Source organism: Cyphellophora attinorum, assembly GCF_001299255.1.
Source record: "Cyphellophora attinorum strain CBS 131958 chromosome Unknown Contig37, whole genome shotgun sequence".
Lineage (NCBI taxonomy): Eukaryota > Fungi > Ascomycota > Eurotiomycetes > Chaetothyriales > Cyphellophoraceae > Cyphellophora > Cyphellophora attinorum.
Window position 1 is genome coordinate 6460 of NW_017253265.1, and position 12071 is coordinate 18530.

Sequence of the window (12071 nt, forward strand, 5' to 3'; positions counted from 1 at the left end):
ATGAACTTGCAGGCGTACCGGTGGATAGATAATACGAGCAAAGTCGTGGATGACGTTGATTCGACAAGAAGCACTCTGAAAAGTTTGGAAGAATCTCGAAATCGGGTCAGCAACCCATGGTCAGCTCAGGACGACCATGACGTAAATCAGAGCGAGATCATGTAGGCTATGTGAAATATATTCGAGAAATGCTGATTTTGTGGCTCGCAGCACTGCGTCGATCGTCATTAAGCTGAGCACCGTTATGTTGCATGCCTTTCGCACCATGGAGGGGTGAAGGCAAGGTCAAGTCAATTCTCATGCCGTATCGTAGGCTCGAGCCACCACACCCTCCGGCGCAAGCACCAGAATATCAGGCGCTCTGCGGGTCTACGACGTCGAACCTGTGTTCGAGCACTGATTGCTAGGACCGTCGATTCCGCCGTCGCAGATACGACGTGCAGTCCTTCACGGCGAAGATGAATTGCATCAGTTCCGATAGGGTATCGGAAAATGTGGTATCCCAACTAGGCACCGAGGCCTGTCCGTGCTCGAAGCTGTCGTGACCCTCACTCTGTCTAGATTCTCTGTACCATAAGTTGCTAGACTTGCGCTTCCGTGCAAACCGCCATATTCACAGATCCGGAACACGGAGTCGATAGAGGACAGTACCGAGACAGCCGCATGAGTGGGAGAGCGCCCGTCAGACGGCGAGGCGAACAACGGGATGGGCAGCATGCCCAGAACCAGCAGATTCGGTGGCAGCAGCGAACGACGAGGAGCGCATCGCTGGCATACAAGTTGACTATCCACACTGGCCAATACCAACAAATTTCAGGAGTCTCGCAGCACTGAGCAGTGTCACTGTGATTGAATGGACCTTCAATTAGCCTTCGACGCGATCCACGATAACAGGAAACCCTCAGTAGGACCTGCCAGGCCAAGGCGGTTGCCGTAGTACCGTCTGTTGGAATCGCTCACGAGTCAGACGTTTGGATGTTATCACGGAGAGTGCGGGCCCGTCACATACAACGGCGTCCTGAGTGGTGCCCGGACCGAGGTATCAAAGTGAACGCTCCCGACCGAAAGAGTGCGACACTGATGTAGACTCGTCAGTCCGGTGTCTAAAAGGCCGTCCCTTACCACTATCACTTATGCTGATGGGAAGGGAAGAAGAGGTAGCTGCTCGAATGCTTGAACCCAGCTTAGTCGATCATCACGTCAAGCACATGTCGAATAGCTCACTGGCTGGCGTGATATCCGAACGTTCGCCTCCTTGTGGCCCGACACTCGAGTTTGAAGCAAGGAAACGCAGAATAATTGTGGCACGGTCGATCAATAACGCCACGATCTCGACGGATTTATTGTGATTTGCGAATCTCAAAATACATCACAACAACCGCTGCCATACCACAGCCGTAGCTCGTCTGATTCCGTCTTCGGTCCAGCAGATGCTGCACTGAAATAGTTCGACAGTTGCATGTTGGAGTCCTCATCACCCAATGCAGGCCAGTCTACTCGTGTGCCCGGGCCACCTTTCGCATCCAGCATATCTTTGACGGTTCCCCAACTGAATCTGCACTCATTTCCCCAACCAAACGTCGGGTCCAGTGCCTCCCTTAACCAGGCCACACATCTCGCATCTGATGGATAGCCGCTGCCCCAGCCCGCGGCGTCGTGCTCCTCGCCCTTCATCCGGGCATACTCCTCGTACAGCTTCTCACAGCTGACATCGCGGGTGACTTTGGCGACGACACTGGCGGCACTGACGCACGGATACAGTGAATCGGCCTCTGTTGCACCTGTTAGATTGAACATGCATTGGGAGGGCCCAGAGCCGGAAGATCGATGTCTGGCTCGGCGTAGATATACGTACTCTTTTCGACTGTGATCTTAATTGTAGGGAAGATCCTCTCCAGTTTCTTCTGATATACAGTGGGGATGCCCACCGTGTCAACGTAGATTTCTGTAATGTTGATTCCCTTGTCCAGAACTCCCTGGATGAGGTCGAATGTCGTGTCCATTGCTTGGGCATTCAAGTTGTACGCCCCGCCATTCTTCATCATCCCGGCGGAAATATCTCTCGCGCTGAGCGATCGAATTGCCCAACCGCATGATGCGTAGAGATCTGTTGTCTCGGTGCACACTGCTCTCATGAGGTTGGCCCGGACAGCAGGGGTCAGTGCTTTACTGTCGTCGAAGCGGTAGGTGTTGGTCAGGAGGGACTGCTGAATCTCAACCGGCAAGTAGAAGACGCCGTAGACCATAGGCCCTATGACCGGCCCACGGCCTGCCTCGTCGACACCAAGCACGACGGGCGTACCGGGCTTTCCTATCACGTTCGGCTTGATGTTGATGGGCCTTTCGGAAAAATGTGAGTATGAATCCCCATGAATGAGTTCAAGGTGGTGGATGGCGACCGAACTTGGGACGTGAACATCTGCTGTGGTACTTTCTTCAGACATTGTGTTGCTTGATTGCTGCTTGATTGCTGCTGGAATGCAGGAAGCATGGATTCCCAAGACACGTTCGAAGCACGTATTAGGCTATTCTCGATCAAGGATCCTACAGAAGTTACAGGTTGATAAGTCGGACTCGCGGTGAGAGTGTCACGTGCGTGACGCGTCGCGTCTTTACTCTTTACGGCTTAGCTTGTTTGTTGGAGCCCACCTGGACACGGCAGGATCCACTTTAATCGCGAAGCATTGTCCATTGACGGCATATGAGTTGCTTTGAGAGAGCACAGAGGACGTGGGAGCAGCAAATTTTCACCATAATGATAATTCCATTGCACTCTGGACTCACGAAGCCACCGACAGCGAACGTGCGCTCAAGCTACGGACGGTGCTGCAACGTGGGATGCACTTTTTCTATGTCCCCCTGCCCACCACCAGCGAAACCTCCAGCACACAAGTCGCGACAGCATATTCTCGCACTGTCCCCTGCTACCTCAATGGCCTGAATCTCTGCCAACTGCGTCGTAACTTTATGCGTTCAAATTCTTGTCTGGAGCTTCTCTTGGAGGCGTGGCTGGTTGTTCGCTCCAAGGACGTCCCGACTCAGCGCTTTCGGATGGCTTCTTCTCCCGACCCTCTTCCTTGGCCTCCTCCTGATCCGGAACATATGAGTGCATTCTCTCCTCGAAACCCTGAAGTGAGTTGCCTTGATAAGCAGGTCGAGCCTTGAATCCTGAAAGGGGTCGTGGGTTCGATGATGCCTGGAGTCCTCCACCGTTATTCAACCCTGCTGGCTGCGCAACACTGCCAGCGGCCTCGTCGGCTTCCGCTTGCAGAGGACGTCCGAGCTGACCGTCGCTGGCACCAGCTGCAACACGTGGTTGCTGCATGTTTCGGTCGCCTGTAGCGGGTGGACGAGTATGTTGATGAACATCTCGAGTGTCGACTCTAGGTTCAGTCGAAATCATGTAGTCAACCAATTCACGTAAGTTGCCGCGCTGAGGGTGCGCATCGCGCGGTTCATAACGCGGACGGCCAGGTCGAAATCTTGCTTTGACCTTCTCCTTGGCTCCTTCGGCGGTGTTGGCGACCATCGCAGCAAGGCTGGCAGAAGTCAGCTTGATTTTCTTGCGTTTCGAAGCCGACTTCTCCCGGGAGTCCGTTGGGCTGTCGGCAGCCGGGCGCTTGTCAGGATTTGGCATCTGATTCTTCGGAGCCAGTGCGGTGCCGATGGGCTGCGGGTGACTTGATGGCTGTTCGTTGGATGCGTCTCTCCGTGATCCAGGCAGTCGAGCTTTAAGCTTAGTCCGCAGACTTTTGTCGTCCGCGGGCTTGCTAGGCTCGCATTTGCAACTGTTGATTTTGTCAAGTTGATCTCGTAGAACACCCAGCCTGCAGTGTGCAATGCGGAGTTATGGTTGACCTCCCCTTCCAGACGGGCAAGCTGATCACGGTGCTTTACCATGCTATTTCTGATTGCGTCGGTCAATTCGCCTTGGGTGTCGAGACGGATCTCCCATGCCTTCCGTACCGCTTGGGCGTCCTCCTTCTCGCTCTCACGTTGTGTTTCGAGATTCTTCTGATAGGCCTCAAACGTTGCTTGAGAAGTTCTCTGACGTGCGTCAAACTCCGCTGAGATCGTCTTCTTCAGTTCTTCAACCGTAGCTGAGACTATCTTCGAAATGTCGGCTTCCCGGAGGAGGACGTACTGAGTAGAAGACGTTGGAACTTCCTTGCCAGGATCCTTCTGGACAGCCGCAGAGTCCGCCTCAGCGTCTTCCGCGTCAGAACCAGCAGTCACGCCTTCAGTAGACTTGGAAGCAGACGCATTGGGGACTGCAGAGACTGCTAGCGGCAAGTGACTTGAAATAGATTTGATGTGGTTCCGTAGTCTCTCGTTGTCTGCTTCCAGAGTCCTCAGTCGCGCATTCTCTGCTTCCACGCGTCTCAGTCGCGCATTCTCTGCTTCCAGGGGCCTCAAACGTGCAACATCTGCTTGCAGCTGCTGTATCTGCCGGTGCAGTTCCGGGTATGGCTGACTTGATTGCATTGTCGCAGGAGCAGAATTTTGCGAGTAACGTTCCAGAAGCAGCCCACTCATGCCGATACTTGAGTGAGGTGTTCGATGCTGATGGCTGTGTGCTTGCGGCCACGGCTGCAACTGAAGGAAATCGACGCCGGTTGACTGGAAGTCGTTGTCCGAACCCGTAGGTTGATCTGCTGATGTTGCGAACATGGACTGTGGTTCCTCCATGGCGTGAGATGAGGTCAACGCAGGAGGCGCTTGCAGAGTAGCGTCCTTCTTTCCCTCAGAGTACATGCCGAGTAAACCGTCGATGGCCGCCTGGTTGTGGTCTCCTACCTTCTCTGTTGCACCCGAATGAACTTGAACATTGGGCTGGATGGCACCGGACAAGATCTCCGCCACAAAAGTTGCGCCAGGTGAAAAAGGTGCTGCCATCCCGACATCCGAATCGGTAGAAGCAACCTGTGAGCTGGGCTGCGGTACGGGTGAGCTAAGAGGAGAGAAGTTGGGACGGATGGGTGACTTGGGCCGATGTGTCAATGAGCTTATACCGGGGCGATTGGGAGCTTTGTCGTGTCCGGCAACATCCTGCATATGCTGATCTTGATCATGGTCACCGGGATCTATGATCCTTCATGGTCATCCTCGATAGAGCCAATCACTGGTGGATCAGGCTCTGGTTGTGGTTCTTCTTCCAGTCGATAGACGATCAGTGTCTCACAAAAGCCCGGGCAACGGTCTTCAATATCTTCCATGATAATCTCCTCCGCACGGCCTTTGCGGAAGTCATCGAACAGTAGCCAGGACTCCGTCGATTCGCGGCGAACTAGACCAACGTAATGGTTTCCGCCTACGCTAGCCACGACACTGACTCTTCGGTACTTGGTTGGGGTGTTGAGAGGATACGTATCGTCTGATGGCAAACGTCCCGTCATGAAGTGTTCCAGGTCAATTGTGTCGTCAGGGTCCACCAGGCGGTTCTGCTTCAAGACGCTTCCGTAGGAGCGATCTACTCTTACAACCAAGAACTTCGGGGTATTCAAAAAAGCCCAACCAATCTCACTGGTTCCAGGCGTGACATGACTTTGACATATGTCACACACGGATTCGTAGATATGGTCCTCTGTCTCTTCAGCCCATCGTCTCATGTTGAACGCCTGGTTGGGCGGAATGTCGCCAGGAACTGACAGCGTTTGGATATGAGAAGTGCTGTATTCTCGGCGAATACCGCACTTGGGACATGCATACTCGAAAACCCTATGTAGGTCGAAATCCCGTGCCAGCTTCGAGTCGCGACCAGTTTTGTGCCAAGCAGCCATGTAGTTGCGCGCTTCCGTTGTGATGCTGTCGAGAGACTTAGTCTCGTTCTCGTAGAGACGCTTCAGTTGGAGGAACCGTGTGAGAAAGGTTTCACCGGCCCCTATGTTAAACACGATCGCGTTATCAGATCTATCGTGAACGTGTACGATCTGTTGCAAGGTGAAGCCGAGGAATTCGGCGGCATCGTTGTATCCGGCAGTCGCCTTGCTGAAGTCTTTGGATGGTCTGAAGGACGGATTCATATCCATCGCAGCATCACGAATTACTTTAGTGAAGCTAGATGGTACAGAAGAACCGTCCTTGAGTAGCTCTTCGTACAGGGCTTGGATGGATTTGTAGTACTTGGAAAGCTTTGGAAAACCATTCTTCTCATCTTCGCGTATCACCTCATCGTCCAGGGAACGCCCAGTGATCAAAATATCTGCTGGTAGCTGTACACTCTCCTGTACAGAGGGGAGTCGAAGAGCAACTTGTAGTGCAGCGGAAATGAAGCACGAATCCCCTACTCGCTGCATGTTGCGCGGCTTGAGAGCTTGGTCCTCGGAGAAGATTGGATTGTTGTTCAGCGGGCCGCCACTCGTAGCTGGCAGGGCGCTTGAATTGGCGTCACCTGAGCCTCTAATGGGTCTGAAATTCGGATTGTTCGAGCCTGGCAGGACATTCGAATCGCCGTCCTTTGACGCTGGCGCGTCGCTCTCATCATCGTCCATGAAAGGCTTACATCCAGCGCAAAAGTACTCCTCGCGATCTCCCACTTCAGCACATTCGACATGCTGATAGTCGCCGCATAGATTGCAGCGGACGAGGTCTGGATTGTCTTCGAGGGCAAGACCGACTTCAGTAGGAGTGCCGCAGGAGCAGTGCACCCGGGAGATGGACGTTTCGAGCTGTGGTCCTTCATCGTCATCATCGTCGTCGGAGTGGTCATTGTCGTCGACGGAAGTGGGCCAACCGGGGTCGCCAGGGTATAATCGATCAATTTCGTTGATGTAGGCTGGCTGAGACAGGTTTTCGGGTGGGAACGGGCATGGTGCATTGCGTAGGGGCTTGTCCCTGACTTTGTCGATCTGGCCGCTGATACCGTCATAGTCTGATCGCGGATAATCCCATTTCATCCCATTCCAAAGGTAGGTTTCAAGCAGCATGTTGCAGTCCGCCCGAACAAAGGAAGTCGGTGTCCGCTTCGCTGGATTGTAACCACTTAGACCCGTAGTCATCGCCTCGCCAGGAGTATTATGGCCCACTGACCAGCACAGAAGAGTCAGAATGTTGGCGAGCGGTACCCAGCCGCCACCGTCACGCCCACACATCTGAGGTGGGAAACCCAAATCGAGGTCTGTCCGAAGCATGCCGAACCACAGATGAGCAATAGTCAAAATGAATTCTCCGAGACCCACGTCAGGCCGGTCGATTGTGTTCTTCTCTTTGCGATCACAGTCGTTCCGCATCATGTGCAATTTTGCGGCGAGCAGTCGGAGCATACTTGTATTGTCATATCCGACCAAGACGCTGAACACAGAGAAAGGCGCGAAGACGCCGTCTCTCAGCCACAGCTTTGTGAGGTCGAATCCATCCGAATGCTCTCCGGTCAATCGATACTTCGGCAATGCAGCAATGCGATGAAGTTCCTCATAAAGGTATTTGAAGTCGAAGTCTGAGTCTTTGATGTATGCCGAGCCCCTGGATCCTTTGCCGGTCAATCTCCAGACTTCTGCTCGGGGTTTGCAGCGAATGCGATCAGGCAAGAGAGCTCCATTGACGCAAGCTTGCTGGTAAATTTCTGTAACGTTGTTGACTGGCTGACCAGCTCGATCACCGAGTCTGTCTGATGTCAGCTTTCCCATTTCGGCCATGTTGATGCGGGTCTCGAGGACAAGAGCGAGTGCTGCTTTGTATTGATCAAGCCGCTGGCAGGTGGTGCATCATAAGCGTCTCTCAAGGCTTTGAAGCAGATGAGCAAATACTTTGGATACGGTCCCAATGGGATATTGAGCGACCCTGAGATGAGATTGATGTTTCCACGCATGTGGTTGCGTGTGAACAACACTCCCTCTTTCTTGTCGATCACGAAAGGATGATGTCCGTCAACTGTGGCACGAAGGTAGTTTCTAAGCTGTCCGGAGTGGGTCATGTTCCCCTTCCCAAAATTGATGGTCTGATCGATGAGTCCGTCGAGAAATACACATCCTTCTGCATCGTAGACTAGCGGGAGTAACTCGCCCTGGACAATTGATATATTCTCCGTCATCATGTCGTTGAGTTCGATGGGCAGTCTAAATTCGCAGGCCATCTTCTCATCCCGAGAGCGCCTATGGAGTCGTTTTAGAACCTCGCGCACCCATCGTTGTGGATACAGTTTTGCTGAGGGCTCGAGCTTCCTATCACACTTGATACAGATATCGTGGTGACTTGCTTGGTCGACCGCGAGCTCGCTGCAAGGCGTACCACGCCAGCACACAAAGCAGAGATGTACCTCCGCCGTGCATCCATTAGGGCCAGAGCAGGAAGCACTTGGAGTTGGTGGTAGAAGCTCAGCAGCTCGCCGGTACTGCTCATCAATCTGATACAGTGTGAGCATATGAACAGTTTCTCTATCGTGACCCACGCGCGTAGCATCAAAGGCGCTACTGGCAACAGCGAACAACTGATCGGTGTCTAGGCCTGTGCACGGTATCTGAAACTGCTTATGTTGGTGAAGGTGAACCGCCTGCAAAAAGTTGACCATGATGCCTTTCCTCGACAACCTCTTGTACGATCTTATCAGGCTTGTGCGGCCGGCCAGTACTTCATTACGAGTCTGAGGCCAGGAGGAATCAGCCTTCGATAAGTGAGACACCAAGACTGAAGTCCATCGAGGCCATGAGTTTATCGAAAGGGTCGGAAATGAAGCATCTTCCGCATGAGCTAGTATTCTGGCAGCAGCGACAAGCCAGGGGTGGAGATCTCGCGGGAGCAGCAGAACCCAGTAGGGCACTCGCTCAAGAAGCCATCGAATTTTGTTTCCCAGAAGAGCGTAGTGCTCTTGCAAGAGACGTAGGTGCGTTACCTTGAGCGACAGCATCAGAAGGTCTTGCTCTCGGAAGTTCATGGTATGTGCTTCAACACTGCTCATCTCCCACAGTACCTGACGAATGCTTGGACCAGCCGCAAGGCGGAGAATGGACTGGATCAAGCCGTCAATCTCTCTATGAGAGAGATATTTGCTTGTCTGCCCATGACGGGCACCGTCGGGCAGAGCATGTATGCTGTCTCTGAATGCCATCAACTTGGCTCCTGCTATAAACTGCTGTTCGATGGCTGGCTGGACCGCGGTCGGACATGGAACTGCGTCGGCTCCATTTGAAGCTGGCGCCGCGCTTTGATCGACATCATTTGTGACTGGCAGGGCGCTCTCACCGACGTCATTCGAGTCTGGTTGGTCGGTGTGATCAGCTGCACCGAGACGCGATGACAATGTCTCTGCTGCCTCATCTGAGGGCTCTGCTGTCATGTCGATCGAGCTGTCTTCGGGATCAGACGTCCGTCGTGCCACATGCCGCACAATCGTACGTAGTAGATCAACGCGTTCCTGCGTCACTAGCTCAGCCCGCACAGTCATTGGCAACGGCGGCTTCAATGTCGTAGGTAGAGGCGGAGGCACAGCAGGAGGCGTGTGGTCGTACTTCATGTGGAGTTCACCATGTTCCGACCTCCGAATCAGCAGGCTATGCAAGTCTCCTGGGTAGCAAATATCTAGCAGATGCTTCGCCGCGGAATCAAGATCGTCCATCTCGAAGTCACATTCTGCACAGAGGCAAAGCTCGTGAGTGTGATTGTCATATACGTGTGCTGAGGCTTGATGAGCGGTAGGGAAGGTCCGACTGCATAGGTAGCATATGCTATGTTTGTGAACATTCTTCTCGTGCTCGAGTAATTCTTCCTGCGATGAAAACCTATCGTCACACAACTTCGCGCTGCAACAAAACTGGGCTCCATCATGACGCTTATGGTGTTCCTTCAGCTTCTTTGCGGTACCGAAGATGGCACTGCAAGCCTCCCGATCACAGTGATGAGATCTTGGATGCTTTTTGGGATTCTCTGCATGCGCCAAGGCTTTTTGCTCGTTGTGGAATCTCTCATCGCAGTCTGTGTACCTACAAGGCACACGGTGATGGGCTTCGCTGTGTTTCCATAAGGCGGTGGAGCGGTCGAAACGTATACCGCACGACGAGCATCGATACGGGAGCAACTCGGGGTGGTAGTCGCGGTAATGCGTGACCCGAGACCGATTCTTGAGAGCACCCTTTGCGGACATGAGAAATCCGCACTCCCCACATGGCGTCAGCTTCTCTTGTTCAGAGCGCTGCTTGCGTTGCTTGAGTGTGTTTGTTCTCTTGCTTGCGACTTTCTTCGATCCTTTCTTACGTTTCGCCTTAGGCTTTTTCTCCGAGGCTTCTTCGTCAGAGTCCACCCGATCAACAGACGAAGAGTCTATGATATCAAGATCGTCGACAGACAATTCTGAATCATTTGGTACGTAGTCGTCATTCTGACCGACGGGCTTGCTCTTGGCGGATCTTGCCGGTTGTGTGCGCTTAGCTTGCCTAGGAGGCATGTCGTTGATTGTGTGGCGGAGAGGGCATGGAAAACACTAAGACGGCTGGCGAAGTAGTGACGGCGATCAGCCGCGAACATGCATGTTGAATTGAGTTCGGTCGCAGGCGTTGATGAGCGAGCAGCGCATGTGGTTGAAGCCTAATCGAAGCGATGAGTGACCAAAAATCCAAGCGCCAAAGGCTCAAGATCGAAGGCACCAGTGACGATTGGGTAACAGGTACCAAGTTTCGATTGTGGTCGATCGGAAGGAGTCCACGGCAGGCTGGAGAACAAGAGTTGTGGAAGGCTGGTGGCGATATGATCAAGCCTCAATCGCATTCATCAAGTCGATCTGTGAGTAGCATGGCCTGAAGTGGTAGCGATTGAAATGATGGTTGAGAAAAAGCGGCACAAGATAATGATGGTGTGTTTGTTAGCAAGAGTGGCTTGGCATCTCGGAGGGAATTCGATATCACGGCTTCACTTGCGCAAGCAGGCAAGCCTGGAGAAACAAAGACACCCTTTGAGTCGTTGTTGTCCATTGTCTGTCACTTGCTTGCTGTATGGACCCCGTGCACTGCGCCTGCCTGAGATCGACTTGGTCTTCCGCCATCGATACTGTCGTACACGCAACACACCCGCAATGGAAGGCCTCGACATTATTCAGCAATGGTATTGGCAGCGAATCCTGCAAGTAAGCACCATTCCCCGTGCCCTTTACACCTCTTGCCGGTCGTGCTGATCCATGGCATTGACTGACTTAATTCGCAGGCTACGCAATACTGTCTCCATGATAATGTTGACGCAGGACTCGAGATCCTCCTTCAACTACAATCCCAGCCTGATTTGTCCAAAGTCCTCAGAATCATGGTCAACCAGTCAATCATTCGCGAGACTGACCAGGCGTTGCAGCGAGAGCGCCACGACTTACTACGTAAGGCTGATGAATTGATTCTGGATGTGGTCGAAGAGCTGGGCGAAGGACATGATCTCTCGATACATGTGAAGAACCAACAAGCGCTTGCCAAGGCACAGATCGAAGGAGACGAGGGAAAGCCGGTTACCCATTCGCGTCATATACGGATCCAAGTTGTGCCCGCCGGAGACGCTATTGACGAGTCCGAAGGCGAGCATGAGGAGGTTGATGATGCATGGGAAACGGTCGACGAAGATGGCGACGACGAGGAGGACGAAGCTGATGAACGCGCAAGTCAGTCAGGGAAAGCCATTGATGCAGTTATGGGCGCAGCTGCAGTTGCTGATGACGCAGCTTCAAGCAGCGGAGATGTCCAGATGACAAACGTCCCTCACCCCCTGGTTGCGGCCGTGCAAGATCAACGCACCGTTCGCGAGGCCAGCGTCTTCAGCGAAATGTCCTTGCCACCCCTACCGCCGCAGGTCAAGAAAATCGCTAGCAAGCAATATCCAACACCTCAGCCATCGTCTGATCCCGCGAAGCACGACAATCTTGACGAGAACATCTCCTGATTGGCGAAAATCTTACCAAAAAGGGCCTTGGTAAGGACAGCAAGGTCGTCTGGAAGGGTGACTGGCTGAAACAGAGCAGCAGCATTCACACATGAATACGGTACAGAATGTCAAGGACAGAGTTCCTCGACTTGTGCTACGCCAGTAAGAAGACTGGGGGTGAAGTGAATTCAGTGTGTGAGCACTGTCAGATCAAAGTTCCGGAGTTATGATAGCAACTCCGATGC

At 53.1% G+C, this 12071-nt stretch overlaps 4 protein-coding genes across 4 annotated transcripts; 1 reads left to right on the forward strand and 3 right to left on the reverse strand.

The window, feature by feature from the left end:
• Positions 1-1359: 1359 nt before the first annotated feature.
• On the reverse strand, positions 1360-2444 carry AB675_1207 (Ribonuclease H2 subunit A; the record flags this gene model as incomplete). The annotated part of the gene is made up of 2 exons (XM_018140981.1): positions 1360-1772; positions 1856-2444. 2 exons carry the CDS (start codon positions 2442-2444, stop codon positions 1360-1362), a joined length of 1002 nt encoding a protein of 333 aa, XP_017995720.1.
• A 521-nt stretch (positions 2445-2965) lies between these two features.
• Positions 2966-4896, reverse strand: AB675_1208 (uncharacterized protein; the record flags this gene model as incomplete). The annotated part of the gene is made up of 2 exons (XM_018140992.1): positions 2966-3770; positions 3821-4896. 2 exons carry the CDS (start codon positions 4894-4896, stop codon positions 2966-2968), a joined length of 1881 nt encoding a protein of 626 aa, XP_017995717.1.
• Positions 4897-5084: 188 nt separating this feature from the next.
• On the reverse strand, positions 5085-10375 carry AB675_1209 (uncharacterized protein; the record flags this gene model as incomplete). The annotated part of the gene is made up of 4 exons (XM_018141003.1): positions 5085-6616; positions 6734-7602; positions 7656-9470; positions 10002-10375. 4 exons carry the CDS (start codon positions 10373-10375, stop codon positions 5085-5087), a joined length of 4590 nt encoding a protein of 1529 aa, XP_017995628.1.
• A 624-nt stretch (positions 10376-10999) lies between these two features.
• AB675_1210 (uncharacterized protein) lies at positions 11000-11844 on the forward strand (the record flags this gene model as incomplete). Its single annotated transcript, XM_018141014.1, has 2 exons — positions 11000-11050; positions 11128-11844. The coding sequence occupies 2 exons, from the start codon at positions 11000-11002 to the stop codon at positions 11842-11844; spliced, it is 768 nt and encodes a 255-aa protein (XP_017995637.1).
• Between the last annotated feature and the right edge of the window lie 227 nt (positions 11845-12071).